The 26,430-nt window shown below is 36.5% G+C and overlaps 1 protein-coding gene across 4 annotated transcripts in view; it reads left to right on the plus strand.

The window, feature by feature from the left end:
• The window catches only part of OMA1 (OMA1 zinc metallopeptidase), a 76,827-nt gene that overhangs the window by 49,621 nt on the left and 776 nt on the right, over positions 1 to 26,430 (plus strand). For all 4 annotated transcript variants that reach the window (XM_087445849.1, XM_004438613.3, XM_087445850.1 and 1 more), the window contains one exon: positions 6,306 to 6,455. In XM_087445849.1, coding sequence (XP_087301975.1) covers positions 6,306 to 6,455 — 150 coding nt within the window. The remainder of the gene's footprint in view (positions 1 to 6,305; positions 6,456 to 26,430) is intronic.

A 26,430-nucleotide genomic window follows, 5' to 3' on the forward strand; every position in this document is an offset into this window, starting at 1 on the left:
AATGGAATTTATTGAGGCTGAGGAACAGAAACAAAAAAGATGGAAAAAAGGGAACAGAGCCTAAGAGACCTGTGGGACACCATCAAGAGGACCAACACATGCATCATGGGAGTCCCAGAAGAAGGAGAGAGAGGGAAAGGAGCAGAGAGAGTATTTGAAGAAATAACAGCTGAAAACTTCTCAAATTTGATGAAAGACATGAATATAAACATCTAGGAAGCTCAAAGAACTCCAAGTAAGATGAACTAGGGAGACCCACAGGGAGCTATGATCAAACTTTAAAAAGAGCAAATCTGAAAGCAGCAAGAGAAAAGCAAATCATCACATTCAAGAGATCCTCAATAAGATTATTAGCAGATTTCTCATTAGAAACTTTGGAGACTAGGAGACAGTGCTTGATATATTCAAAATGCTAAAAGAAAAACCTGTTAACCAAGAATCCTATATTCAGCAAAACTGTCTTTCAAAAGTGAGGGAGAAATTAAGACATTCCTAGTTAAACAAAAGTTGAGGGATTTCATGACCACTAGATCTGCCTTGCAAGAAATGCTCAAGAAAGTCCTGCAAAGTGAAATGAATGGATACGAGATGGTAACTCAAAGCCATATTGAGAAATAAAGATCGTAATAAAGGTAAAAACATGGGCAGTTATAAAAGCTAGTATTATTGTAACGATGGTTTGTAACTGTATTTTTTGTTTGTTTTCTACATGATTTAAGAGACTAATACAGTTAAAGAACAAAAACAGTTATTAGTGTAAAAGCAATTAATATTACTGTAACCTTGGTTTGTAACTCCAAATCTTGTTTTCTACATAAATTAGGAGACTAATGCATTTAAAAGAATTATTAGTTTATGTTTTTAGTCACACGATGTAAAAGATGTAATTTTCTGACATCAAGGACTGAAAAGGGTGGTAACAGAGCTGTAAAAGAGCAGAGTTTTTGTATGTTATTGAAGTTAAGCTGGTATAAAGTCAGATTAGTGTGTTATAACATTAGGTTGTTAAATATAATCCCCATAGTAAGTACAAAGAAAATAGCTATAGAATATGCACAAAAGGAAATGAGAAGAAATTTAAACATTTCACTATGAAAAATCAACTAAACCCAAAAGAAGACAGTAATGCAGGAAATGAGGGACAAAAAAGGTATAGGACATATAGAAAACAAATAGCACAAGGACAGAAGTAAGTCCTTCCTTATCAGTAATTACTTTAAATATAAATGGATTAAACTCTCCAATCGAAAGACAGAGATGGGCAGAATGGATAAAAACACATGGCCCAACTATATGCTGTCTACAAGAGACTAGTTTGAGATCCAAAAACACAAACTAGTTGAAAGTGAAAGGATGGAAAAAGATATTCCATGCAAATAGTAACCAAAAAAGAGTCGAGTATCAGACAAAATAGACTTTAAATCAAAAATGACATTATATAGTAATAGAAATTTTGTACAACAAGAAGATAGAACAATTATAAAAGTTTATGCACTTAATGACCGACTAACAAAATATGTTAAGCAAAAACTCACAGTATTGAGGGAAGATAATTCTACGATAATAGTTGAAGACTTCAGTATCCTACTCACAATAATGAACAGAACAACCAGGCAAAGATAAGTAAGGAAATAGAAGACTTAAACAACACAATAAATCAACTAGATCTAACAGACTTATATAGAACACTCTACCCCAGAGCAATGGCATACACATTCTTCTTAAGGGAATATGGGGCGTTTTCCGGGATAGACCATATGTTAGGCCACAAATCAAATCTCAGTAGATTAAAATAGATATCATAAAAGGTATCTTCTTTGACTACAATGGGATGAAGTTAGAAATCAATAACAAAAGTAAAACTGGAAAACTAATAAAATTGTGGAAATTAAACAATACACTTTTAAACAACCAATGGATTAAAGATGAAATCACAAGAGAAATTGATAAATACTGGAGATGAAGGAAAATGAAAACAGAACATACCAAAAGTTATGAGATGCAGTGAAAGCAATGCTAAGATTGAAATTTATAGCTAGAAATGCTTACATTAAAAAATAAAGATCTCAAATGAACAACCTAACATTACAACTTGAAGAACTAGAAAAAGAACTAACTAAACCCAAAGATAGTAAAGGAAGGAAATAATAAAGATTAGAGCAGAGATAAATGAAATAAAGAATAGAAAAACAATAGAGAAAAATCTTGAAACCAGAAATTTGTTCTTTGAAAAGATGAACAAAATTGACAAATCTTTAGCTAGCTATGTTTTAAAAAAAACATTGTTTAAGAAAAAATAAAGACGACTCAAATTACTAAAATCAGAAATGAAAGTGGAGACCTTACTACTGATTCTATTGAAGTAAAAAGGATTGTAAGCAAGTGCTAGGAACAATTGTATGACAAAAAATTGATGACCTAGATGAAATAGACAAATTCCTAGAACATAAAACCCATCAAGACTAAATCACAAATAAATAGAAAATTTGAATAGACCTATAACTAGTAATGTGATTGAATCAGTAATCAAAAATTTTCCAACGAAGAAAAGTCCTGGATCTGACAGCATCACTGGTGAATTCTACCAAGCATTTAAGGAAGAACTAATACCAATCCTTCTCAAACCTTCTGGAAGATTGAAGAGGAGAGAACACTTCCTAACTCATTCTATGAAGCAAGCATAACCCTGATACCAAAGCCAGACAAAGACACTACGAGAAAAGAAAACTGCAGACCAATATCCCTTATGAATATTGATATGCAAAAATCCTCAACAAAATACTAGCAAACAGAATTCAACAGTATATTAAAAGGATTATACACCATGACCAAGTGGAATTTATTCCTGGAATGCAAGAGCAATTCAGCATACAAAAATTGATGATTGTAATATGCCACATCAACAAAATGAAGGAAAAAAACCACATGATCATCTCAATTGATGCAGAGAAAGCATTTGGCAAAATTCAACACCCTTTCATCATAAAAACACTCAACAAAATCAGAATAGAAGGAAACTACATCTATGTGATAAAAACCATAGATGAAAAACCCACAGCAAACATCATACTCAGTGGTGAAAGACTGAAATCTTTTCCTGTAAGATCAGGAATAAGGCAGAGTTGCCCACTTTTACTTCTATCCAGCATAGTACTGGAAGTTTCTAGCCAAAGCAAGATAAAGAAATAAAAGGTATCCAGATTGGAAAGAAAGAAGTAAAATTATCTCTGTTTGTAGATAATATGATCTTATATGTAGAAAACTGTAAAGATTCCACAAAAAAGCTGTTTAAACTAATAAATGAATTCAGGAAAGTAGCAGAATACTAAGTCAACACACAAAAATCAGTTGCATTTCTATACACAAACAATGAACAATCTGAAAAGGAAATTACAAAAACAATTCCATTTACAGTAGCATCAACAAGAATAAAAGACTTAGGAATTAACTTAACCAATTAACTTATACAATGGAAACTATAAAATATTGCTGAAACAAATTAAAGACATAAATAAATGGAAAGATAGCGTGTGTTCATGGATTGGAAAACTTAATATTGTTAAAATGTCAATACTGTCCAAAGCAATCTGCAGATTCAATGTCCTATTAAAATCTCAATGACATTTTTTTGCAGAAATAGAAAAACCCATCCTGAAATTCATTTGCAATCTTAAGGTACCCAAGTAGCCAAAACAATCTTGAAAAAGAATAATGAAACTAAAGGACTTACACTTCCTGATTTCAAAACTTACTACAAAGCTACAGTAATCAAAATGGTGTGGTATTGGCATAAAAGATATATAGACCAATGGAACAGAATAGAGACCCCAGAAATAAACCTTCACATATATGGTCAAATGATTTTTTGACAAGGCTGGAAAATGCGTCAAGGACAGTCTTTTCAACAAATGATGCTGGGAAAACTGCATATCCACATGCAAAAGAATGAAGTTGGACCCCTACATAACACCATATACAAAAATTAATTCAAATGGCTCAAGGACTAAGTGTAAGATCTAAAACGATAAGACTCTTAGAAAAAAACATAGGGCAAAAGCTTCACAACATTGTTTTGGTAATAATTTTTTGGGTATGACACCAAAGGCACAGGTAACAAAGAAAAAATAGACAAATTAGACTTCATGAAAATTAAAAATTTTTTTGCATCACAAGACACCAACCACAGAGTAAAAAGACAACCCACAGAGTGTGGGAAAATGTTTGCAAATCATATATCTGATAAGGGATTAATATCTAGAATTAGATATTAGAGAACTTCTAAACTGAACAACGCCAAAAAAAACCTGATTCTAAAATGGGCAAAGGACTTAAATACACATTCCTCCAAAGAAGATATACGAATGGCCAATCAACACATAGAAAGATGCTCAACATCACTAATCATTAGATAATGCAAATCAAACCTACAATGAGATACCACCTCACACCCATTAGGATGGCTACTACCAAAATAACAGAAAATAACAAGTGTTGGTGAAGATGTGAAGAAATTGGAACTCTGGTGCATTGTGGGTAGGAATGTAGAATAATACAACCACTGTGGAAAGTGGTGTGGCTGTTCTCAAAAACTTAAAAATGGAATTACTGAATGATTCAGCAACTCCATTTCTGAGTATAATCCCAAAAGAATTGAAAGCAGGATCTCGAAAATATATTTATACATCCATGTTTATAACAGCATTATTCACAATAGCTAAAACGTGGAAGCAACGCAAGTGTCCATTGACCAATAAGTGGATAAGCAAAATGTGGTAGATAACATACAATGAAATATCATCAGCCTAAAAAAGGAAGGACATTCTGCAATATGCTATAACATGGATGAACCTGAGGGCAATATGCTAAGTAAAATAAGCCAGTCACAAAAAGACAAATACTGTATGATTCCACTTACATAAGGTACTTAGAGTAGTAAAATCATAAAGACAGAAATTGTAATGCTGGTTGCCCGGAGTTAGGAGGAAGGGAGAGCGGGGAGGTATTGTTGAATAGGTACAAAGTTTTGGTTTTACATGATGAAAAGAGGTATGGGGATGGATGGTGCCTATGTCTGCACAATAATGTGACTGTGTTTAATACTACTGAACTGTACACTTAAAAATGATTAAGATGATGGGGCCGGCCTGGTGAAATAGTGGTTAAGTTTACTTTAATTTCTAATTATTTTTCTTTTCATTTTCCCTGCATTTGAAAATGTTTTAATGTTGTTTGTTAAGAATGATGTGGCATGGACGTTGACTAGTTATATCGGCATGTGATGTTCTGTGTTTGCCTTTTGTGTGTCACATCTGTTTTAAGGAGGATAGCACATTAAGGCTTTTTGATAGCACATTTTAGTCAATACAGTGTAATTTTTTTCTTAATAGTTTTAATCAAAAGTAAACTAGTTGGGAAATAAAATATAATCATTTTTTTTCCAATCACTTCTTATAGAAAAAGTAAGTTAAGAAATGTGAATAATTTGAACAGGCTCATAATAATATTCACTAAATCACCTTATGTAGGATTTAGAAATAATTTTTATTATAAAAATAATATACTTTAATTATAGTTCAGAAGTAAAAGTCATGCTTCTTCTCCACCATCAAATACCCCAGTTATACCCTTAGGGCAGCTCCTATTAACAGTTTCTTAAATAGCCTTCCATAAATGTTCTATCATAGGTAAGTATATGTGTGTGAGTGTATGATGGAATTATACACACATGTACACAAGACCTATATATCCTATTTTTTTAAAGACTAATACTTTTATAAGATATTTTGAATGACTTAAATATATTTTTCAGCACATACATTGAAGAAAAGTAGATAAATTGATGTACACATTAAAACTAACTCTTTATGTTTATTTGAAGTCTTCTAATTATTTTAGTGGTATGGATTAAGAATAAAATTTCTTTAGTACAGTTTAATAACAGATTAAATAATTAAACCTTATTTTTATGAAAACATAGAAAATTTTCATTTGTGTGGAAGATTTTTGCCCTTAATACATGTTCTTTATATTCATCATATTGAAAATAGTGGGTTATCTTTTAGAGTGGGATTATTGTGAATGTTGTGTAGGGGGAGGGACAAGGAGGGAGAGTGGGCATTCTCTTTTTGGGTTCTATAATACTATGTTTGAGGTTTTTTTTTTTTTTTTGAGGCAATGAGCATATTCTACTTTTATTAAAATGATGATAGAAAATATTTTTAAAACATGTAATGACATAAAGTTAAATTTTAAAAAATGTCCTCTTAACTAAGCTTGTTTTGTGCTTTTGTTAATTTTGGTTTTAGGCTTGTGTGGACGTCAGAGCCAGTTCAGTGTTCTGGCAGCAGATGGAATTCGCAGATAGCCTCCACGGTCACCCCAGGTTGCCGCAGTGGTTATCCACACACCCTTCTCATGGCAATCGAGCTGAGCACTTGGATAGACTCATACCTCAGGTGAGCTAACGCTGTAGAAGGCAAAACGTAATTTTTACTCTATCATTTGTTTTAATGCTGTTACTTCTTGTGCTTAGAAAAAGAGAGTTTTAGCCTTTGATTACTATAATTATGGATTATCAGTTTTCAAAGGATTTGAATGAAAAGTAAAATCCTACTTGTACATAAGTCTTGGGGAATAAATTGCTGTGTGTAGTTGACTTTCTTTATGGTGCAAGTTTAACTTTTTCAGTATCATATCTTTTAATTTAAACTGATTTGGTGAAAGTCTAAAACTCAAGGCATATTTTTTCAACATATTGATCATAATTTAGTCTTTTCTTGGTGATTTAAGCTGATTTGTAAAAATACCAGTTAATGAGTTGTGCAACAATTGGGGGTCAAATGGGTATTAATTCCAATAGTGATGCTGGAATTTGTTTTCTTAGAAAAAAATCCCTTCATATTAGTTTGCTTTCTGGTTTTTATTTCTTTATAAAGGTAGAGTAAAGCATGTGTTGTATGGTTCTTTTTTTTGTAGAATTCATTAATGGATCAAGCTTAAACAGCTTTCTCCCAAGTAGTTTTCATTATCTTCTGAAAATCTTTTGATTTGTTAACATCATTCAAAATGTTTTCTGTAGTTTCCACATCAGTACAAAATGGATGTCAGACGTCTCCATGCCAGGCTCCATGCTTTCTTCTGTCTCACTGGCATTAGATTTTCTGGTTGGTTATAAAAGCAGAATATTCTTTAGCAGTTTAAGAATTGGTATTGGGCTATTTGTTAAAGAAGAACACAACAGATACAGGTGTATTATAAAAGTATCTTTCAGTATGACTTCAAATTCAGCTTAACAAATATTGATTACGTATTATAAGAAAGACAAGTTGCTAGATACAGGAATGCAAAGAGAAATAAGAGATGGTTCTTGATATTTGCAGGCTGTTAAGATAAGTACAAAATGATTCTTAATAGGGCAATGAATATGGTTTATCATAAGAAAAGTAGAAATATAGTGATATGCAATTTGAAGGAAGAACAGCCTGCATCTAGTTTGGGGTAAGAAACTACCACAAGATTCATTCATTCATTCATATGATCAATATTTATTGATATTCATTGATAATCTGCCATTCTGTGTTCCATTGCTGGGAGAGGCAAGGAACAAAACAGCCTCTGCTCTCTTGGAACTAACATTCTAGTTAGGTAACGTAAATAATAAACAAGCATACATACAGTATGTCAAACAGTGATGAGCACGTTGGGGAAAAATAAAGCAGGTTAAGGGTAGTAGAAAGGGCTGGGCAGCAGAGAAAGTGTACTAGTCTGTTCATTTGTCAAGGAAGGCCTCACTGAACAGAATCTGGAAAGAAGCAGGGAGCAAGTCCTGTGCTGTCTGGAGGGAGAGTATTTTAGGCTGAGGAAGCAACAAGTGCACAGGACCTGAAGTGAGAGCGTGTTTGATGTGTTCAAGGAATAGCAAGGAAGACATTGGGGCTGAACAGAGTAAGGGAAGGGGAGAATGGTTGAGGTGTAGGGGGACCAGACCGTGAAGGGTCTTCTTAATCATTGTAAGGACTTAACTTTTGTTTCAAGTGATGTAGGAAGCTAGTAGAAGGTTTTGAACAGAAGAGTGGCTTGATCTGACTCATGTGTTTTATAGTGATCACTGGTTCTTCTGCGTGGAGAGTGGACTAGTGGAGCACAGGTGGAATCAGGGAGACTATTTAGGAGGCTCTTGCAATAATCCTGGTAAGAGATTATGGAGGCAGAAGAGAAGGAGAGAAGTGGTCCAATTGTGGATATATTTTGAAAGGAATGATAACAGGATTTGTTGATAAGTTGGGCATACTTTGTGCCTTTTGTGAGCATTGGGGACAGCCAGACATGGGTTCTGAAGACCTATCCTAAATATATTTCATTTATTCTCTTAATTTGAAGAAAAATATTTGAGAAAGAAACGGTAGTGAAATTTACTTGATATAATATTTAGTAGTCATTCATCTGAAAAGGGCAACAGAGGACTGGGACAATACGTGTTTCATTAATAACTGATTTGTACTGGAGATCACTGACTTGCTGCCCAAGACCCAAGAACCTCATACCACTGTGGGAGGCTTAGCCTATCTCTAAAGCCATAATAACCACATGATTATCTCTTAGAATTTCCTTTCTTTTTATTTTTGCCCAGTGAAATTCTAAAAATCTTTGGTTTTCTTAAACTGGAAAATCAATTATAGCCAACTTTCATCTGAAGCCTGTCCTAAATTCTGAGTTGTCATTTTATCATTGGATAACTAAGGGTATTTAGAGAAGTAAAATGTGTGCTTTAGGAAAGTCTTTAAAATAATAATGAGGGGCTGGCCCCATGGCATAGTGGTTAAGTTCAGCATGCTCCTCTTCGGCACCTGGGTTCTCGGGTTTGGATCCCAGATGTGGACCTGTACCACTCGTCAGCCATGCTGTGGCAGCAACTCACATACAAAATAGGGGAAGATTGGCACAGATGTTAGCTCAGGGCTAACCTTCCTTAAGCAAAAAAAAAAAAAACAGGAAGATTGGCAACAGATGTTAGCTCAAGACAAATCTTCCTCAGGAAAAAAAAAGTAATAATAATAATGAATTGATTAATGAGTGAAGAAAAATGGTTGGAGAAACAAATATATATTTGGGAGCCAATGATGAAGAAAAAAATTGAAAGATATTTTTTCTTCTAAAAATAAACTATCCTAGTTCAGAAACTTAATTTGAAAACCTCATATAATTTCTTATATTTTCTCCCCAAGCGATTAAATTCAATTTGAAAGTAATAAAACTCTACTACAATATTGGGAGTAATTTAGTGGTTGAAGTGAAACTGATAGTCAGTGCAAGAGTATATTGTTAATTCGAATACATAGTCATAATTTAGAGATTGGAATTCTCTGCTATCACAGGTCTAATTTCTATAATGAAGGAAAGTAATTCCTCAGACAGTGTATAGAATTACATGAGTCTATATATTACTAAAGACTACATTTTTTTTGGTTAGATTTTAAGATTTTTTTCTGTTTAAGTGAGTATGATGTTATATTCTACCTAAAACTCCTCTCCTTTGATGTTCGTGACAGCATGCCTGAAGTAATGAACATCTCAAAGGTAGTTGGGAAGACAGCACCACAGCACAGAGAAGTCTAGGCCAGAGAGAGGATTTCAGAGTCACCCAAAAAAGGTGATAGTTGGAGCCATGAGAGGGGTTGAGTTCACTTAGGAAGGAAGCAGAAAAAAAGATCCTGGACAGTTAATAGTATTAGGTGGTTTCCGTATTTATGGTAAAAGGAAGACAGAACCTGTAGTAGATCAGATTCGTAGGAGGAGAAAAGATCAAGAAAATCAGGAAAGTAAGATTCTTTGGTTCTATCAGAACACAAATCTTGGTAATTTTGATTTTTTTTTTTTTCTGAGGAAGATTTACCCTGAGCTAACATCCGTTGCCAGTCCTCCTCTTTTTTTCCTTTTTTTTATCTGAGCTGCTGCCACCACATGGCCACTAACAGACGAGTGGTGTAGGTCCCTGCCCGGCAGCCTAACCCAGGCTTCCGAAGTGGAGTGCGCCAAACTTAACCAATAGGCCACCAGGGCTGGCCCTGATTTTTTCTAATTTAACTTATTGAAGATTGTATATTTTTATTTCTTACCGAATTTCTTGTATATCGTCAGAGAACTATATTATTTCTTACCATAGCATATCAACATTTAAGATGTTTTAAATTTATACTTTATGCATTCAAGAAATATTTATTGATCACCTCTTACGTGCATATTGTAGGTGTTGTAGGTGCTGTGAACAAAATAGACAAAAAACCCTGCCCTCATGAAGCTTATTCTGCAAAAAAGGGAGACAGACAATAAATAGAGTAAATTAGTAATGTATAGAATTAATCACTGATATATTGTATATTAGTAATAAGTGTTAGGGAGGGAAATAAAGGAGGGGGAACAGTGTTCTCATCAGCTTGGGCCCCCATAACAAAATAGTATAGACTGGGCAGCTTAAGCAACAGAAATTTATTTCTTCACAGTTCTGAAGTCCAATATTCCATAGCTAGAAGTCCAATATTAAGGTTCCAGCCAATTCGGTTTCTGGTGAGGTCTCTCTTCCTGACTTGCAGATGGCAGCCTTCTCGCTGGGCCTCACATGCTGGAGAGAGTGAGTGTGCTGGTGTCTCTTTCTCTTCTTATAAAGGGCGTTAATTCCATCATGAGGGTCCTACCTTCATGACCTCATCTAAACCTAATTACCTCCTGAAGGCCTCGTCTCTAAATACTATCACATTGGGGGTGAGGGTGTCAACATATTAATTTGAGGGGTACATAGTTTAGTCCATAGCAGGTAGGTGATGTGTGAGCAGAGGTGGCAAAGGTGCTGGAATAGCTATTTGCTGTGGGCTTGGTCAGAGAAGGTTTTACTGAGAGAATGATATTTGAACAAAAACTTGAAATAAATGAAAGAATGAGCCCTGGGGGGGAAGAGCCTTCTAGGCAGAGGGAATAGAAGTATGAGGCCCTGAGGCAGGAGTGAGCCTGCTGTATTTGAGGAACGGCAAGGAAGCCAGTGTGGCTGGAATGGGACAAGGGAAGGTGGCGGGTGTGGGCCTTGTAGCCCCTGTAAAGACTTTGGGAGGCCAGTGGAGGGTTTGACCAGAGTACTAGAGGAGTAACAGGATCTGACTTATATATGAAAAGGATGTGATCTACAGCTCAAAAGCGGTACAATCATATAATTTTGGAATATTTGAGTGAAGCATATTGTTCAGAAAATAGATTAGTTCTTTTTTGTTTTGTTTTTAAGTCAAGGAAATGCCCCCAAATTTGAAAAATATATACCCTGGCTGTTTCTTTTAATGTGAATTCTGAGATAAAGCATGTGTAAATGCCTAATTAAATATAATCCTATGATCCACTAGCGTTTAAAAAGGATAAATATAGGGTTGTAGTAATAATATTATTTGTAGTTAATAAAATGATATGTTATAATTTTATTTACTTGAAATAATCAGTTAAATTTAGGAAACACATATCCCACATATTTTGGTTATCATAACAACTTGGGTGAAAAATTGAAGAACAGATGTTATATCAACCTGTTGATGTTTAATAGCATGACAGTTTTAAAATTATACTGTTCAGACTTTAAATTTATATATACCATAAGTTGTCCTTAAAAGAGATACCTTATTTAACTTACTTTCTATAAGGATTTTTATAAAATATGAATAGATGTGAATAGGGGAAATCGTATAACCCAGGATAGAAATTTACTTGAAAGATTTATTTTACAACTGCGAGCATTTAGACTGAACTTTTTTATTTTCTACTTATCTCACCAACTCTCCTGTGCCATCCTTTCCTTGAGGGGGTGAAGGGGATGGAGAACGATAGATTATATAGGAAAAACATTTAATTTGGACTTACTAGTTGTTTGTGGTTATGTTATTATAATCATAATTTTGAATAGGATTTATTTTTTAGGACTTTTAATGTCAGCTTTATTTGTAAACTAAATCTTGATGTTCAAATTTACTGCATTCAATTTTTAGGTAACAGAATTACTCAGTGGCAGGCTGTAAATGCATCCATTTAAATCCCATTGTATTTTGAATTTTTTAAACTTTCAGGAAGCTGGGGGTTTGAACTCATGGGTAAATCATTCTTATGCATTTATAATTGGACAAAGTAAATGCATAAATCATTAATATTATTTCATCTCATGAGTAGAAAATATGAGAGTGTTTAACATTGAAGTGAAATGTTGTTGGCCAGTGTACACAAACACACTGTTCACCTTAACAGAATTTCATTTTGTCTGACATGGAGAGTGTTGAGGAAAAGGCAAATATCATAGCAGCTACGGTAATTGAATTGGCCTCTGAATCGTATAAAGCCAGGAAGCCAGACAGTAACAGTCTAAAACGTTAAAAAAATATTATGGTGCATGTGATGTGTATCTACTTGAGGCTGAAATGAATGGGCTATTGGAAAAAATTGCTTTGGGGCAAAAGGAGAGAGAAGTAAAGATATTTTTAGAAAAACGTTTAAAAAATGGAGGTGATTTTTTTTCACTTGAAATGTCTTGGTTTCTATTTTCAAAGGAAGCTTTTAATCTAATCATGAAGCTTCTCTGGCATTAATGTTTTTTCCTGTTTTTCTTTTTCTTTTAAACTTAATTATTACAGGCATACCTCGGAGATATTGTTTGGTTTAGTTCCAGACCACCGCAATAAAACGAATATCGCAATAAAGCGAGTCACATGAATTTTTTGGTTCCTCAGTGCATATAGAAGTTATATTTACACTATACTGTAGTCTATTAAGTATGTAATAGCATTATGTATTAAGTGTAATAGCATTACATACCCTAGGTAAAAAATACTTTATTGCAGGGGCCGGCCTGGTGGTGTAGCGGTTAATAAGTTCGCACACTCTGCTTCTGTGGCCCGGGGTTTGCAGGTTCAGATCCTGGGTGCAGACTGATGCACCCCTCATCAAGCCATGCTGTGGCAGCATCCCACACACAAAATAGAGGAAGATGGGCACAGATGTTAGCTCAGGGCTAATCTTCCTCAGCAAAAAGAGGAGGATTGGCAATGGATGTTAGCTCAGAGCCAGTAGTCTCATAAGGAAAAAAAAAAAACTTTATTGCTGAAAAAATGCTAACCAGCATCTGAGCCTTCAGCCAGTCGTAATCTTTTTGCTGGTGGAGGGTCTTGCTTTGATGTTGATGGCTGCTGACTGTTCAGGGTGGTGGCTGCTGAAGTTTGGGGTGGCTTTGGCAATTTCTTAAAATAAGACAGCAGGGAAGTTTGCCGCATTGATTGGCTCTTCCTTTCATGAACGATTTCTCTGTAGCAGTGATGCTGTTTGATAGCATTTTATCCACGGTAGAACTTCTTTCAAAATGGGGGTCAGTCCTCTCAAACCCTGTCACTGCTTTATCAACTAAGTTTATGTAATATTCTAAATTCTTTGTTGTCATTTCAACAATCTTCTCAGCATCTTCACCAGGAATAGATTCTATCTCAAGAAACCACTTTCTTTGCTCATCCATAAGAAGAAACTCCTCATCTATTAATGTTTTATCATGAGATTGCAGCAATTCAGTCACATCTTTAGGCTCCACTTCTAATTCTAGTTCTCTTGCTGTTTCCATCACATTTGCAGTTACTTCTTCCACTGAAGTCTTGAACCCCTCAAAGTCATCCATGAGAGTTGGAATCCACTTCTTCCAAAGTCCTGTTAATGTTGATATTTTGATTTCTTCCCATGAATCACAAATGTTCTTAGTGGCATCTAGAATGGTGAATCCTTTCCAGAAGATCGTCAATTTACTTTACCCAGATCCATCAGAGGATCACTATCTATGGCAGCTATAGCCTTACAAAATGTATTTCTTAAATAAAAAACCTTGAAAGTCGAAATGACTTCTTGATCCATGGACTATAGAATGGATGTTATGTTAGCAGGTGTGAAAACAACGTTAATCTCACTGTATATCTCCATCAGAGTTCTTGGGTGACCAGGTGCATTGTCAATGAGCAGTAATATTTTGAAAGGAATCTTTTTTTCTGAGCAGTAGGTCTCCTTGGGCTTAAAATAGTCAGTAAACCATGTTGTAAGCAGATGTGTTGTCATCTAGGCTTTGTTGTTCCATTTATAGAGCACAGGGAGAGTAGATTTAGCATAATTCTTTTTTTTGTTTTTTGTGAGGAAGATCAGCCCTGAGCTAACATACGTGCCAGTCCTCCTCTTTTTGCTGAGGAAGACCAGCCCTGAGCTAACATCTATTGCCAATCCTCGTCCTTTTTTTCCCTTTTTCTCCCCAAAGCCCCAGTAGATAGTTGTACGTCATAGTTGCACATCCTTCTAGTTGCTGTATGTGAGACGCTGCCTCAGCATGGCTGGACAAGCGGTGCATCGGTGTACGCCTGGGATCCGAACCTGGGCTGCCAGTAGCGGAGCACGCGCACTTAACCGCTAAGCCATGGGGCCGGCCCCAGATTTAGCATAATTCTTAAGCGCTCTAGGATTTTTGGAATGGTAAATGAGCATGGGTTTCAACTTTACGTCACCAGCTGTGTTAGCCCTTAACAAGAGAGTCAGCCTGACCTTTGAAGCTTTGAAGCCAGGCATTGACTTCTCTGTATCTGGGTGGCATCTTCTTCCAATATAAGACTATTTTGTCTACATTGAAAATCTGTGGTTTAGTGTAGCCACCTTCATTATCCTAGCTAGATCCTCTGGATAACTTGCTGCAGCTTCTACATCAGCACTTGCTGCTTCACCTTGCACTTTTATGTTACGGAGATGGCTTCTTTCCGTAAACCTTATGAACCAACCTTTGCCAGCTTCAAACTTTTCTTCTGTGGCTTCTTCACCTCTTTCAGCCTTCACAGAACTGAAGAGTTAGGGCCTTTCTCTGGATTAGGCTTTGGCTTAAGGGAATGTTGTGGCTGGTTTGATCTTCTATCCAGACCACTGAAACTTTCTCCATATCAGCAATAAGGCTATTTCACTTTCTTATCATTCATGTGTTCACTGGAGTAGCACTTTTAATTTTCTTCAAGAACTTTTCCTTTGCATTCACAACTTGGCCAGTTGTATGGCGCAGGAGGCCTAGCTTTTGGTCTGTCTTGGCTTTCGACATGCCTTCCTTGCTAAGCTTAATCATTTCTAGCTTTTGATTTAAAGTGAGAGACATGCAACTCTTCCTTTCACTTGAACACTTTGTAGGGTTATTAACTGGCCTAATTTCAATATTGTTGTATCTCAGGGAATAGGGAGACCTGAGGAGAGGGAGAGAGATGGGGGAATAGCCGGTCGGTGGAGCAGTCAGAGCACACACAACGTTTATCGTTTAAGTTCACCGTCTTATATGGGCGCGGTTTGTGGCACCCCAAAACAATTACAATAGAAACATCAGAGATCATTGATCACAGATCACTATAACAAATATAATACAGTAATAATGAAAAAGTTTGAAATATTGTGAGAGTTACCAAAAGGTGACACAGAGACACAAAGCGAGCAAATGCTGTTGGAAAAATGGCGCTGATAGACTTAGTTGATGCAGGGTTGCCACAAACCTTCAATTTGTGAAAAACGCATAATCTGTGAAGCACAATAAAACGAGGTATGCCTGTGTAGTTTATTTTCTGTGAATTAGTAATTGCTGTTTTACTTGATCTGTAGTGCCTAGAAGAATCCTGATGTGTACCAGCAGTTGTTTCATAAATATGTTAGTTGTTACTGGGAATAAATAGGTCTAATTCTTAATACATCATTCACATGTTAGGAGTGGTTGATTATAAAATTTTATTTGAAAACTTTTTCTTATTATTTTATCATTCCAGAGGACAATTGATCTGTGTCAAGGTGGGCTTAATTTTAATTTTTTATATTTGTTTACTTAAAATTTTTAATTATTTATATTTAGTTTATTTTAGACCACCTCAAAAACTGGTCAGACTACAATTTCCATTGCAGGTTATGAAAGGAAATGAAGTGAGTTAGAGAAAAAAATTTTTTTAAAGGTAAAATCATGACTTATACAAATATAAAATGAACCATATCTTAGATTTTATTTAACTTATTATTAATGAGGGAGCCAGTAATATGTTACAACTAGCTCAAAGAAGAATTCAAGAACCATAGGTACATAGGCAATCAGGAATGTTGAAATGACTTTACAAATGCGTGCAAAACTGATCCGTTCATAAGGCAATAATCAATTGCATTCCACCAGAGTTCATTTTCATTTCCATGGACAAGTTTCATTTGCATTGTTATCAGTTTTCTATGAATTACTGAGTTGTGAAATAACTCTAAGGCCATGAAAGGCAGAGAGAACACTGAAGGATGTATGTGACAGGGCACCCAATGATTTTTTTTTGCCCATTTCGAAATCTTTTGCAGTTCTCTTTTTATTTTCTATTGTCATCCATTTGCCTTTCAAGATACCAAATCAAATCATCCTGTCAGATTAATATATAAACAGAAGTTTTCGTTTTGTTATTTTTAAGTAGCCACATAGGCATTATCCTTGATGTATTTCCTTTCTGTCTTTTAAAGTGGTAATCTACTAGTCTCATTAATATCTGTTATATCAGTTTAGTGGGTTTTTGGCTTGAGGTTATTGATGCTAAAATCCTAGGCCTTTTGAAAAGTATGTGCTTGCCTTCAGAAATTAAGGGAGAGAGCTAGAAATAGAGGGGGTGTAAAGAGACTGGTTTCATTTTTCAGGAGAAACATTTAAATCTCACATGAGCCATTTAGAACTAAAGATATAAATGTAAAATCAAGAATGAAGTCACAAAAAAGCAAATATGACCGAGGAGAAGGGAATTTAGAGAGGAAAAAGGTTTTTTGTTTTTTTACATTTTTTTAGTTTTACTTTTTATTATAAATGTTTAGAAACACGTGTAAAGATAGAGAATAATTTGAGTAATTTAATGAACCCCCCTCACTCACTCACATTCCATAATATCAACCTTTTTGTACACTTGCCTCGTCTGTCCCTTCTCTTATTTTTTTTTCCAGAAGTATTTTATTTATTTATTTACTTATGTATGTATGTATGTATGTTTGGTGAGGAAGATTGGCCCCTGATCTAACATCCGCTGCCATCTTCTTCTTTTTTGCTGAGGAGGATTAGCCCTGAGCTAACATCTGTGCCCATCTTCCTCTGTTTTGTATGTGGGATGCCGCCACAGGATGGCTGATGAGTGGTGCATAGGTCTGCGCCCGCAATTTTAATGCAAATCCCAGACATGAGGGCTTTCCCCCCAATTACTTCAATATGCATTTTAGAAAGCAGTATCATTTTCTTCCAAAATGATACCATTGTCATACCTAAGGAAATTAATAATAATTCCTTAATAAAATTAAATATCCTGTAAATATTCAGATTTCTCTGTCTCAGAATACAGTTTTACAATTGGTTTGTTCACATCATGATCTATTAAGATACATACGTTACATTTGGTTGCTGTGTCCCTTATCTCTTTGACTTTAGAACAGTGCCCCCCCCCTTTTTTTGTTTGTCTTTAATCACGTCATTGACTCGTTGAATAAATCTAGTCCCACATTTTAGATTTATCTGATTGCTTCTATGTGGTATCGTCTAACTTGTTTCTCTATAAACCTGAAAATGGAAGTTAAGTTTTGGCAAGAATATTTTAGAGATGGTGCAACTGTGCTTCGTATCAGGATTCTCATAATCTGGCTGCTCCACAGTTAGTGATGCCATATTCCATCAGGGAGTTTGGATGCTGATGGCCTAACCCCTCCTTTGGAAATATGGTTTTCCCCCTTATGGCCAGCAAGCAGTTGTGGGGTGATGATTTAGCACTCTGCAATATCCAGTTCTTCAGCAATCTGAGAAGCTTTTTTGATTGAGGAATTATCATCTCCTGTGTCTCACAAGGCTCCTGTGTGTCTTCAGGAGGAATCTGTATAGAATGATGAAGAAAGCCAAATCAGACCAGCGAAATCAACTATAACGGAATAAAAGATGTTGCAGGCACATTTTTCTTCTACTCAAGAGTAGAACATAAGGGCATAAGAGTTGAAAAGAAAGGAAAGACGATCATAGGTAATTGTATTTAAAAGACTTATTTAGTGTCTGGGTGTCCTTAGCTAACGACACCACAAGGACCCTCACCTAAACTAAATATAACAACAACAACAACAAAACAAAGCCTCTGGAAGGCTCATTTTTCCCCAGTAATACAAGCTTCATAGAGTAGAAAAATATAAAAACGAAACCAAATCTCAAATCTCCGGTCTAATTTAAAAGTTTTACTCCGTTGGAGAGGACAGCCTAGGTGATAAGAACTACAGTGGCAGCACCACCTGAAGCCGGCATGATATGGCTGATTTAACTACATTGAAAGTGACAGAAGAAAGAGTGACTTTACAAATGTAAGATACATCCATTTCAGAAAATTGCTAAACTTGTGGATATAGCGGACAAGCTGTAAAACATGAGGTGGAGGCTGTAGAGAGCAGAACTGATGCCCCAGAGCAAAGACTCATTGATGCTTGAGATAGAGGAACATAGCACAACCAAATTAAAAAACACCCAAAGCTAAAACAATGTCCCCAAAATGGAAGAATATTGAAAAGACACAAGGAAATCCAAGCTGCATATAGCAGTGGTAAAGACCAGTGCATTCATTCATGTCTTCATCTCTGTGACTGTGGTTTCTATATCACCTTTTTTGGTTTCGATAACATTTCTCAAATTGAGTCTTTAGAAGACTCCCAGGGCATCATGCATGAGAAGCCTTGAAATGATGATGCCTAGATATTTAAATTTATGAAGTGTTTAATCTTCATTGCAAAGATACGCTCTTACAAGGTTCCAAGGTATAAAGAGAAAATTTAAAGACACATAAGAGTATAAGAATGACTTTGAGTCTTACTTTTCAGACTTTGGAGACGTGTAAGAGTTTAGAGGGAAAGAAACAAAACAAAACAAACAAACAAAAAAAAACAATGGAACTAATATACTTTGGTGTGGCATCTAGCCAAACCAACTTTTCTTTCTTTTAGGATGGAAGATCCTTTAATAAATAAAACATATAAAACAATATGTCAGTGAAGTACTCAATAGCAGCAGTGCTCTTTTCAGAGTCCACTGACCATTGAAAATTAGATAAATTATATAGTTTAGTTTGTTTATCTATGATTGTGATTATAGCTTGCACCCTGCTATTCTTAGAAAGCCACAGATCAAGTAAGGAATTAACAAAGAATTGAATTGAATAGTGTGAAAAATAAGATTTAACTGACATAAGAAACTAAATGCCAGGAGAAAGACGTATGTTTTCAAATGCACATAAATCTTTCGTAAAAATATTGGTCCTATAACTTGGACAAAAACAGATATACTTAATATAAAAATGTTATGGTTCAAATTGTCAGAAAACAGTGCATTAAAGTTAATATAACAAAAATTAAAAGTGGGTGGCCACATAAAAATTAAAATAAAATTGTGTATATATAAGGAAAGAGAGAAATCCATAAAAAATAAAAGCATGCCTTAAAATCAGTAAATTTTGTAATGATGCAGTTATATTTTCATGGGTTGGTGTCAAACCTGTACGTAAAGAAAATTTTATCAATTTAAGTATATTAGAAAAAGAGAAAAGAAATAGAGAAATGTAATGTGCCCCAGACAGGGGAAATATGATTGATAAAATTAGGCAGAAATAAGCAAAATCACAACAGTCGATTCTTTGGGAAATTTAGTCAAAGTGAAAATCATTGGATCAGTTAGTTAGACAAAGAATAAAATGTAAATAGGATCAGGAGAAGAGCTACAGTAACATACAGGAAAACCAAAATATGTGGGAGAATGTTACTTTTAGTTAGATGGTATTAATTAATGGCCCAGGTCAAAAACAGAAGTAATTAAAGTGTGTGCATGCATGAATGTGTGTGTGTGTGTGAGAATTGCCAAAGTGGATGCAGCTAGAAGTAGAAATTATAACTGGAATGAACCTCCTCAAATTAATTTTTAAGGAAAGAGGTAAGGTGTAATTAAATCAAATAAATAAAAACAACTGTATTAGAAACCCAAAGAGTCGTAACAAATAGCAAACAAAACGGCACCTAACCCTGGTGGGGATTTATTTTGGAGAATTTTTTCAAAAGTTCAAAGAACAATTATTCAGTGTATAATTAATTGCAGCTTCAAAATATAGAAAGGGACATTGTTAATTATGTGATTCATTTTCTGAGCATAAAGGATTTTGTTTTGACAATTTGATAAGAACAACACCTTTAAAAGAATTTATGGACTGGGGTCATTAACCAGCAAACGGTACAGTGCTGTTTGACAATAATTATTTACTATGAGCAAGTAAATTATCCTCAGATTCTTGGGTAGCATAATAAAAGAAAAGCTATTAACACAGAGGAGGAAATTTAGAATTCGTCTTGGATTCCATTCCTTCCTTCCCCTCTGTATCCTACCAAGGAGAAAATCTTGTCGATTGCCTCCACAGGCATTAAGAGTCTGTTCCCTTCTCCGTTGACACTGCTGCTACCCTAGTAAAAGTCACCACCATCTCTCCCTTAGATTAACTGCAGTCATCTCCTGTCTTAATCTTCCTGTTCCATTTTTCACCTCACCTCCTAACAACCTATTTTCAAGACAGTAGCCAGAATGATCTTTTTACTGTCATTTCCCTGCTTAAAACCTTTCAGTGGCTTCTCATCTAACTTAGAATAAAAATCCAAACTCCTCGTTTTTAAATGATATAATTTGGCCACTGCCTACTTCCCCACCTTTTCCACATGTCGCTCTTCACCGGGGTCTTCCTGATGCCAGCTGTTTCCCGTGGAGCTTGTTTCCTCTTTACACCGCCTGTGCTTGCTCATCTCTCTGCCTGGAACATCCCTTCCTCAGCTCCTTACACCGTCACCTCCCTGGGGAGGCTTTTCCTGATCCCCCAATCTCAAATAGCCTCTCTTCCATGCAGTCATTCTCTAACACAGTTCACTGCTTAGTTTCCTCATGTACTTAACTGAAATTTTCTTGTTTACCTGTTTATTGTCTGTCTCCTCCCCTAGAACGTAAGGCCCCTGTGCACTGCTGTATTCCTAGTGCCTGTGACAGTTTCTGAGATACTTAGTGAATATTTGTTAAGTGATTGCATGATGGGTAATAATAGGAAAAATAAGTAATATAATATTGGGTTAAAATAGAAAAATTGGGCAATGCAATTGAATAGCAGTTACCTTCCCTCATAGAAATTCAGCATGTAGCAAATTAACAGTTGATAATAGGAAAAGGATGCTTATAGGAAGTAGTGTAAAAATAGCAGTGGTCTTAGGAGTTTTGGGTTTTAATTCTGACCCACTCACCTAACTTGGAAGAAGTTACCTGATCTAACCTTCAGTATTGGTCGTTTGTAAAATCGGAATAGTACTATCTCCTGGGTGTTTTATGTACGTATTTGTGCGGGTAAGGTCCTGCCTCCTTCCCTCTCTCCTTTCCTTTCTCTCTTATAAGACACTTTAATGGTAAGCATTCTATGCCAGGCCCAAGATTTCAAAAGCGGTTCATATCATAACACCAATTTAGATAACATCTATAAAATACCTGGCACAGTGCAAGGCACGTAGAAAGTGAACTGTAAATGTTAGTTCCTTTCACTCCTGGTTGGAGTCTTTAGGCTGGCTAATTCCATATTTAACTCCAAATCTTCCTTGGGATTCTTTTTTTTTTTTTTAATTTTATTTATTTATTTTTTCCCCCCAAAGCCCCAGTAGATAGTTGTATGTCATAGCTGCACATCCTTCCAGTTGCTGTATGTGGGACGCGGCCTCAGCATAGCCGGAGAAGCGGTGCGCGTCCGGGATCCGAACCCGGGCTGCCAGCAGCAGAGCGCGTGCACTTAACTGCTAAGCCACGGGGCCGGCCCTTCCTTGGGATTCTTAGAACTGTATATTCTTGTTATTAGAGTACATTCCTGCTTTCTCTTGTAAACTCTTAAGAGTATTTTCCCTGTGACATTTATCATAATGATTTATTCATTGCTTGTGTTCTATAAATGTTTAAAATTCAGCATGCATTTGTTAAGTACCTATTATGTGCAGTGCATGAAGTCAAATACAGAAAAAAAAGTAAAGGAAATGGAAAGGCATATTCTAGCAGCAGGGGAAAATGTTGCTCACTTTTATAATTTAATTTATTTATTTTTCCCCCAAAGCCCCAGCAGATAGTTGTATGTCACAGCTGCACATCCCTCTAGTTGCTGTATGTGGCACGCGGCCCCAGCATGGCCAGAGAAGCGGTATGTCGGTGGGCGCCCAGGATCCGAACCCGGGCCACCAGCAGCAGAGCGCGCGCACTTAACCGCTAAGCCACGGGGCGGCCCTTGCTCACTTTTAAAAGACAGATTTGAATTTATAAAAATAAAAGATGTTGACATCCTGAAATGTAATAAATGTGGAAAAGAAAGTAAAAAAACAGAAAAAATATTTTACCCACATATCTGATAAAATCTTACTATGCAAAATAGATGAAGATTTGATAGAAATGTATATGGTCTGTAACAGGATTCTGCTTGATAGATAGTTGGAGGAGAGAAACAGTTCACACACAAAACCTGTATGAATAATATATTGTTTTTCCAACAATTAAAGAAACGTAGGTCAGACATTTTCAAAGTACATTTATTCAGTAAAAGATTTACTCACGAAACGTGTAATGTGGTGCAAAAAAAACATGATGACAAAAATATGTAGTACAAAGCATTAAAAACAAAAACACCAAAAGCTAATCCCCTTTTTCTAAGCCTTTTTACTTCCATGCCAGCTTTTGTTTTTAATAGACTTTATTTTTAAGAGCAATTTTAGGTTCACAGCAAAATTGAGTGGAAGGTACAGAGATTTCCCATATACCTCTTGCCTCCACATAGACACAGTCTCTCCCACTATCTAAATTCTACACCGGAGTGGTACATTTTTTATAATAGATGAACTTACATTGACCCATCATTATGACCCAAAGTCCATGGTTTATATTAGGGTTCACTCTCAGTGTTGCAAGTTCTATGGGTTTTGAGAAATGTATAATGACATGTATTCACCATTAAAGTATCACGTAGACTAGTGTCATTGCCCTAAAAATACTCTATGCTCTGCCTATTCATCCCTCTCTTCCCCCTAACCCATGACAACCACAGATCTTTTCAGTGTCTCCATAGTTCTGCCTTTTCCAGAATGTCATGTATGAAGTTGAAATCATACACTATGTAGCCTTTTCAGATTGGCTTTTTTTCACTTAAAAATATACATTTAAGTTTCCTCCATGTTATTAGCACTGAGTAATATTCCATTGTCTGTATGTAACACAGATTATCCACTCACCTACTGAGGGACATCCTGGTTGCTTCCAAGTTTTCACAGTGATGAGTAAAGCTGCTGTAAACATCTGGCAAGCAGTTTTTTGTTCCCTGCCCATCACTTAAACTCTCTGGGGCTCGAATTCCTCATCCGTAAAATTTAGTTGATGATTTCCAAGGATTCTGAGGTTTGAAATTGTGTGGTTATCTAGATAAAGATCATGAGATCTTATTTTATACTGATTGAATAACTCAGGTATGCCTATATGCTGATGACACTCTTAAGTTGGTAGAGCCTTTCCAGTAGAAAGCAGTCTGGTCCTATATAACAGAAATTATACTCTGTTCTTACTCTTTGATCAGATCATTCTATTTCGAGAGGTGTACTTCAAGTAAATCCAAATGGAGGTTAAAAAATAACATCTTTTTTTTTTAAACAAAGTTTTTCCTAGAGGGGTAATTTATAAAAGCCAAATAAAACAAAACAAAACTATGGAACCAATTCAAATGCAAAGTAAGTTGCATGAGAGCAGGGATCATGACTGTTTATTCTGATCGATGTGTACCTAGCACCTAACTCAGTGTGGTGGTCTAAATATTAGTTGAATGTAGAAATACTGGAAAAAGAACTTACGGCAAAGAGAAGAGCTTTTACTGAATGTAAAAGATTATAGGAGATGGCGTTCTGTCCTTCCCTTTGCTTGCTACTCGGCATCTCATTGCCAGACTCAGCGTGCCAGCTGTTCCTGCTGAACTCCACACTTGGCCCCTGTACAGACACCAGTGAAGCCCTCAGGCATGTGATGTAGCAGCTATGACAGATCTGCTTCTGACTTGGAAAAGGGCATCAACATGGCCGTAAAGGGGTTACAGCAAGAGTAGACTGTGTGTCCCAGTTGCCAGGACAGTCTCCGTGTACGCATGATGTCTCAGTGTAGATCTTAGTAGCATCTCCTTTCACTCTCAAAGGCATCCTGGTTTGGACAGTAGGTCACCATTTAGGTGAGGGTCTGACTGTCTACTTCACTGCTATATTGGGAAACATTTTCTTGTTTTATCAGTTCAGTTTACTTTTTTTTTTTTTATTTATTTATTTTTTCCCCCAAAGCCCCAGTAGATAGTTGTATGTCATGGCTGCACATCCTTCTAGTTGCTGTATGTGGGACACGGCCTCAGCATGGCCGGAGAAGCGGTGTGTCGGTGCGCGCTCGGGATCCGAACCCAGGCCGCCAGCAGCAGAGTGCGAGCACTTAACCGCTAAACCACGGGGCCGGCCCATCAGTTCAGTTTACTTTAACAAGCATCTATTTAACACTCAGTAGATGTAAGATACATCTTACGTCTATTGTGTTGTGAGATACTACAAAGAAAATTCAGACAAGGCTCCTTTCACCAAAGAATTTCACTTTAATGCTTTTTCGTCTTTATTTTGGTAACTCATAGCCTCATTTAGAATCAGAAGTGTTCCTAGACCCAAGCTCGTGCCCTGGCCTTCAGCCATTTAGAAGACCCTTTTCTGGCTTGCCTCTGGCTGTATGCCCCTCTCTCCTGTGGGACTTAAGGGCATATTCCCATCTAAGGAATATAGATGGGCCCTCCTGTGCCCTCACCACAAGGCACTCTGGGTATTTGGGGTAATGGAATTCCTCACCCAAACACTTTTGAGCATGCTTCCAGGACTTGCATGGACCTGGTCCCTTGGATGCATGCAGATAAGACCCCTCACAGTGCCAGGGGTGGAAGGAGAATGGAGTGGACAGCAGGCCAGTGGCAGGAGCTGGGGTAGGCTCCCTGCAACCTTACACATTCTGGAATTCAAGAATTCTAATTTTGTACCTGGGCATCAGGCTCATTTTCAATGTATATTCCTCAAAGTAGGAGAATAGAACTATTGTGTGTAGCAGTTTATTAGCTTAACTTACAGCTTTTAGATATTTAAACACATGACATCTGAGCCTCCATTTGCATTCTTGCCGTGGACCCCACAAATATCAGGGGCAGGCCCACTTGGAGTAAAACCTAAAATCCTTACTGTGACCTATGAGATCCTACGTAGTCTGTTAGATCCTCATAGATCCTGCCCCCACCCCACTCTGCTCCAGCTGTTCTAGCTTCCTCACTATTCTGGAACACTCCAGCACACTCCCATCTCAGGTCCTTGCACTCGCTGCTGCTGCTTCTTAGAGTTCTCTTCTTCTAGGTACCCATGTGACTTCTTCCCTCATATCCTTCAGGTCTTCCCCCACCCCCACCCCAAGTCGTTATTTTATCAGTGAGACCTTGCCTGGCCAGTCTTCCTAAAATTTTACCATTCCCCCAGCACTGGCTGACCCTTCCCTGCTTTGCTTACTTAGCATGCATCCCTGTCAAAACGTTAGAGGTAGTAAAAAACAGAACTAGCTTTTCACCTAACTATCTTCTAAAACCCCTGAGATATTAAGACTTTTTTCCCTTAAAAAATTACTACTTTAGTTTTTATGCCTTAAAGTCATCCATGTACTCACTTTAAAGAATCACATAGTTCTCTAAGGCTAGTTACTTAAAGCAACAGTCCCCCTACCCCGCCCGCAACTTCAAGAGTGACCATTTCCAACTCTCTTCAATGATTCTTTTGGTTTTTGCCACCATATCTGTATAAAGTGCTTATATTGCTACTCCTAACTTTTCGGTTTTAGGCATTATCTATTTATTTTCCCCTGTAGAGGATGAGAATTAAGCTCTCTCTTGTCACTGTCACACCCTGTGCATGCACACACGTATCCAACTCTCCACCTTCTCGGTATGGTTAAGTTGTGATTTTGGTTAGATCAAGATTCAGTGTTTTAAAAACTGTGAACGTGGGTCACAGCTGAGCCAGGAGTATACTCAGTATACTGTGATTACTTCTCTTTTCCTGCAGCATTTTATTTTTCCTGGAGTGCAAGTTGTCATGATTTTGATTTGTTTACTTCTCTAGGTTATTAGCATCACTTCCACCCCAGACTGCCCCAGTTATGTATATCTTCTTTCAGTATGTTCAGACGTCTATATTGTTTCCTTTTTCTTGAAAAAATCTCTTAGTCTTCAGATCTAATCTGAATGGTTGCTCTCAGGGTCG

This window comes from Ceratotherium simum, chromosome 22 (assembly GCF_057802395.1).
Source record: "Ceratotherium simum simum isolate JZ-2026a chromosome 22, ASM5780239v1, whole genome shotgun sequence".
Taxonomy (NCBI): domain Eukaryota; kingdom Metazoa; phylum Chordata; class Mammalia; order Perissodactyla; family Rhinocerotidae; genus Ceratotherium; species Ceratotherium simum.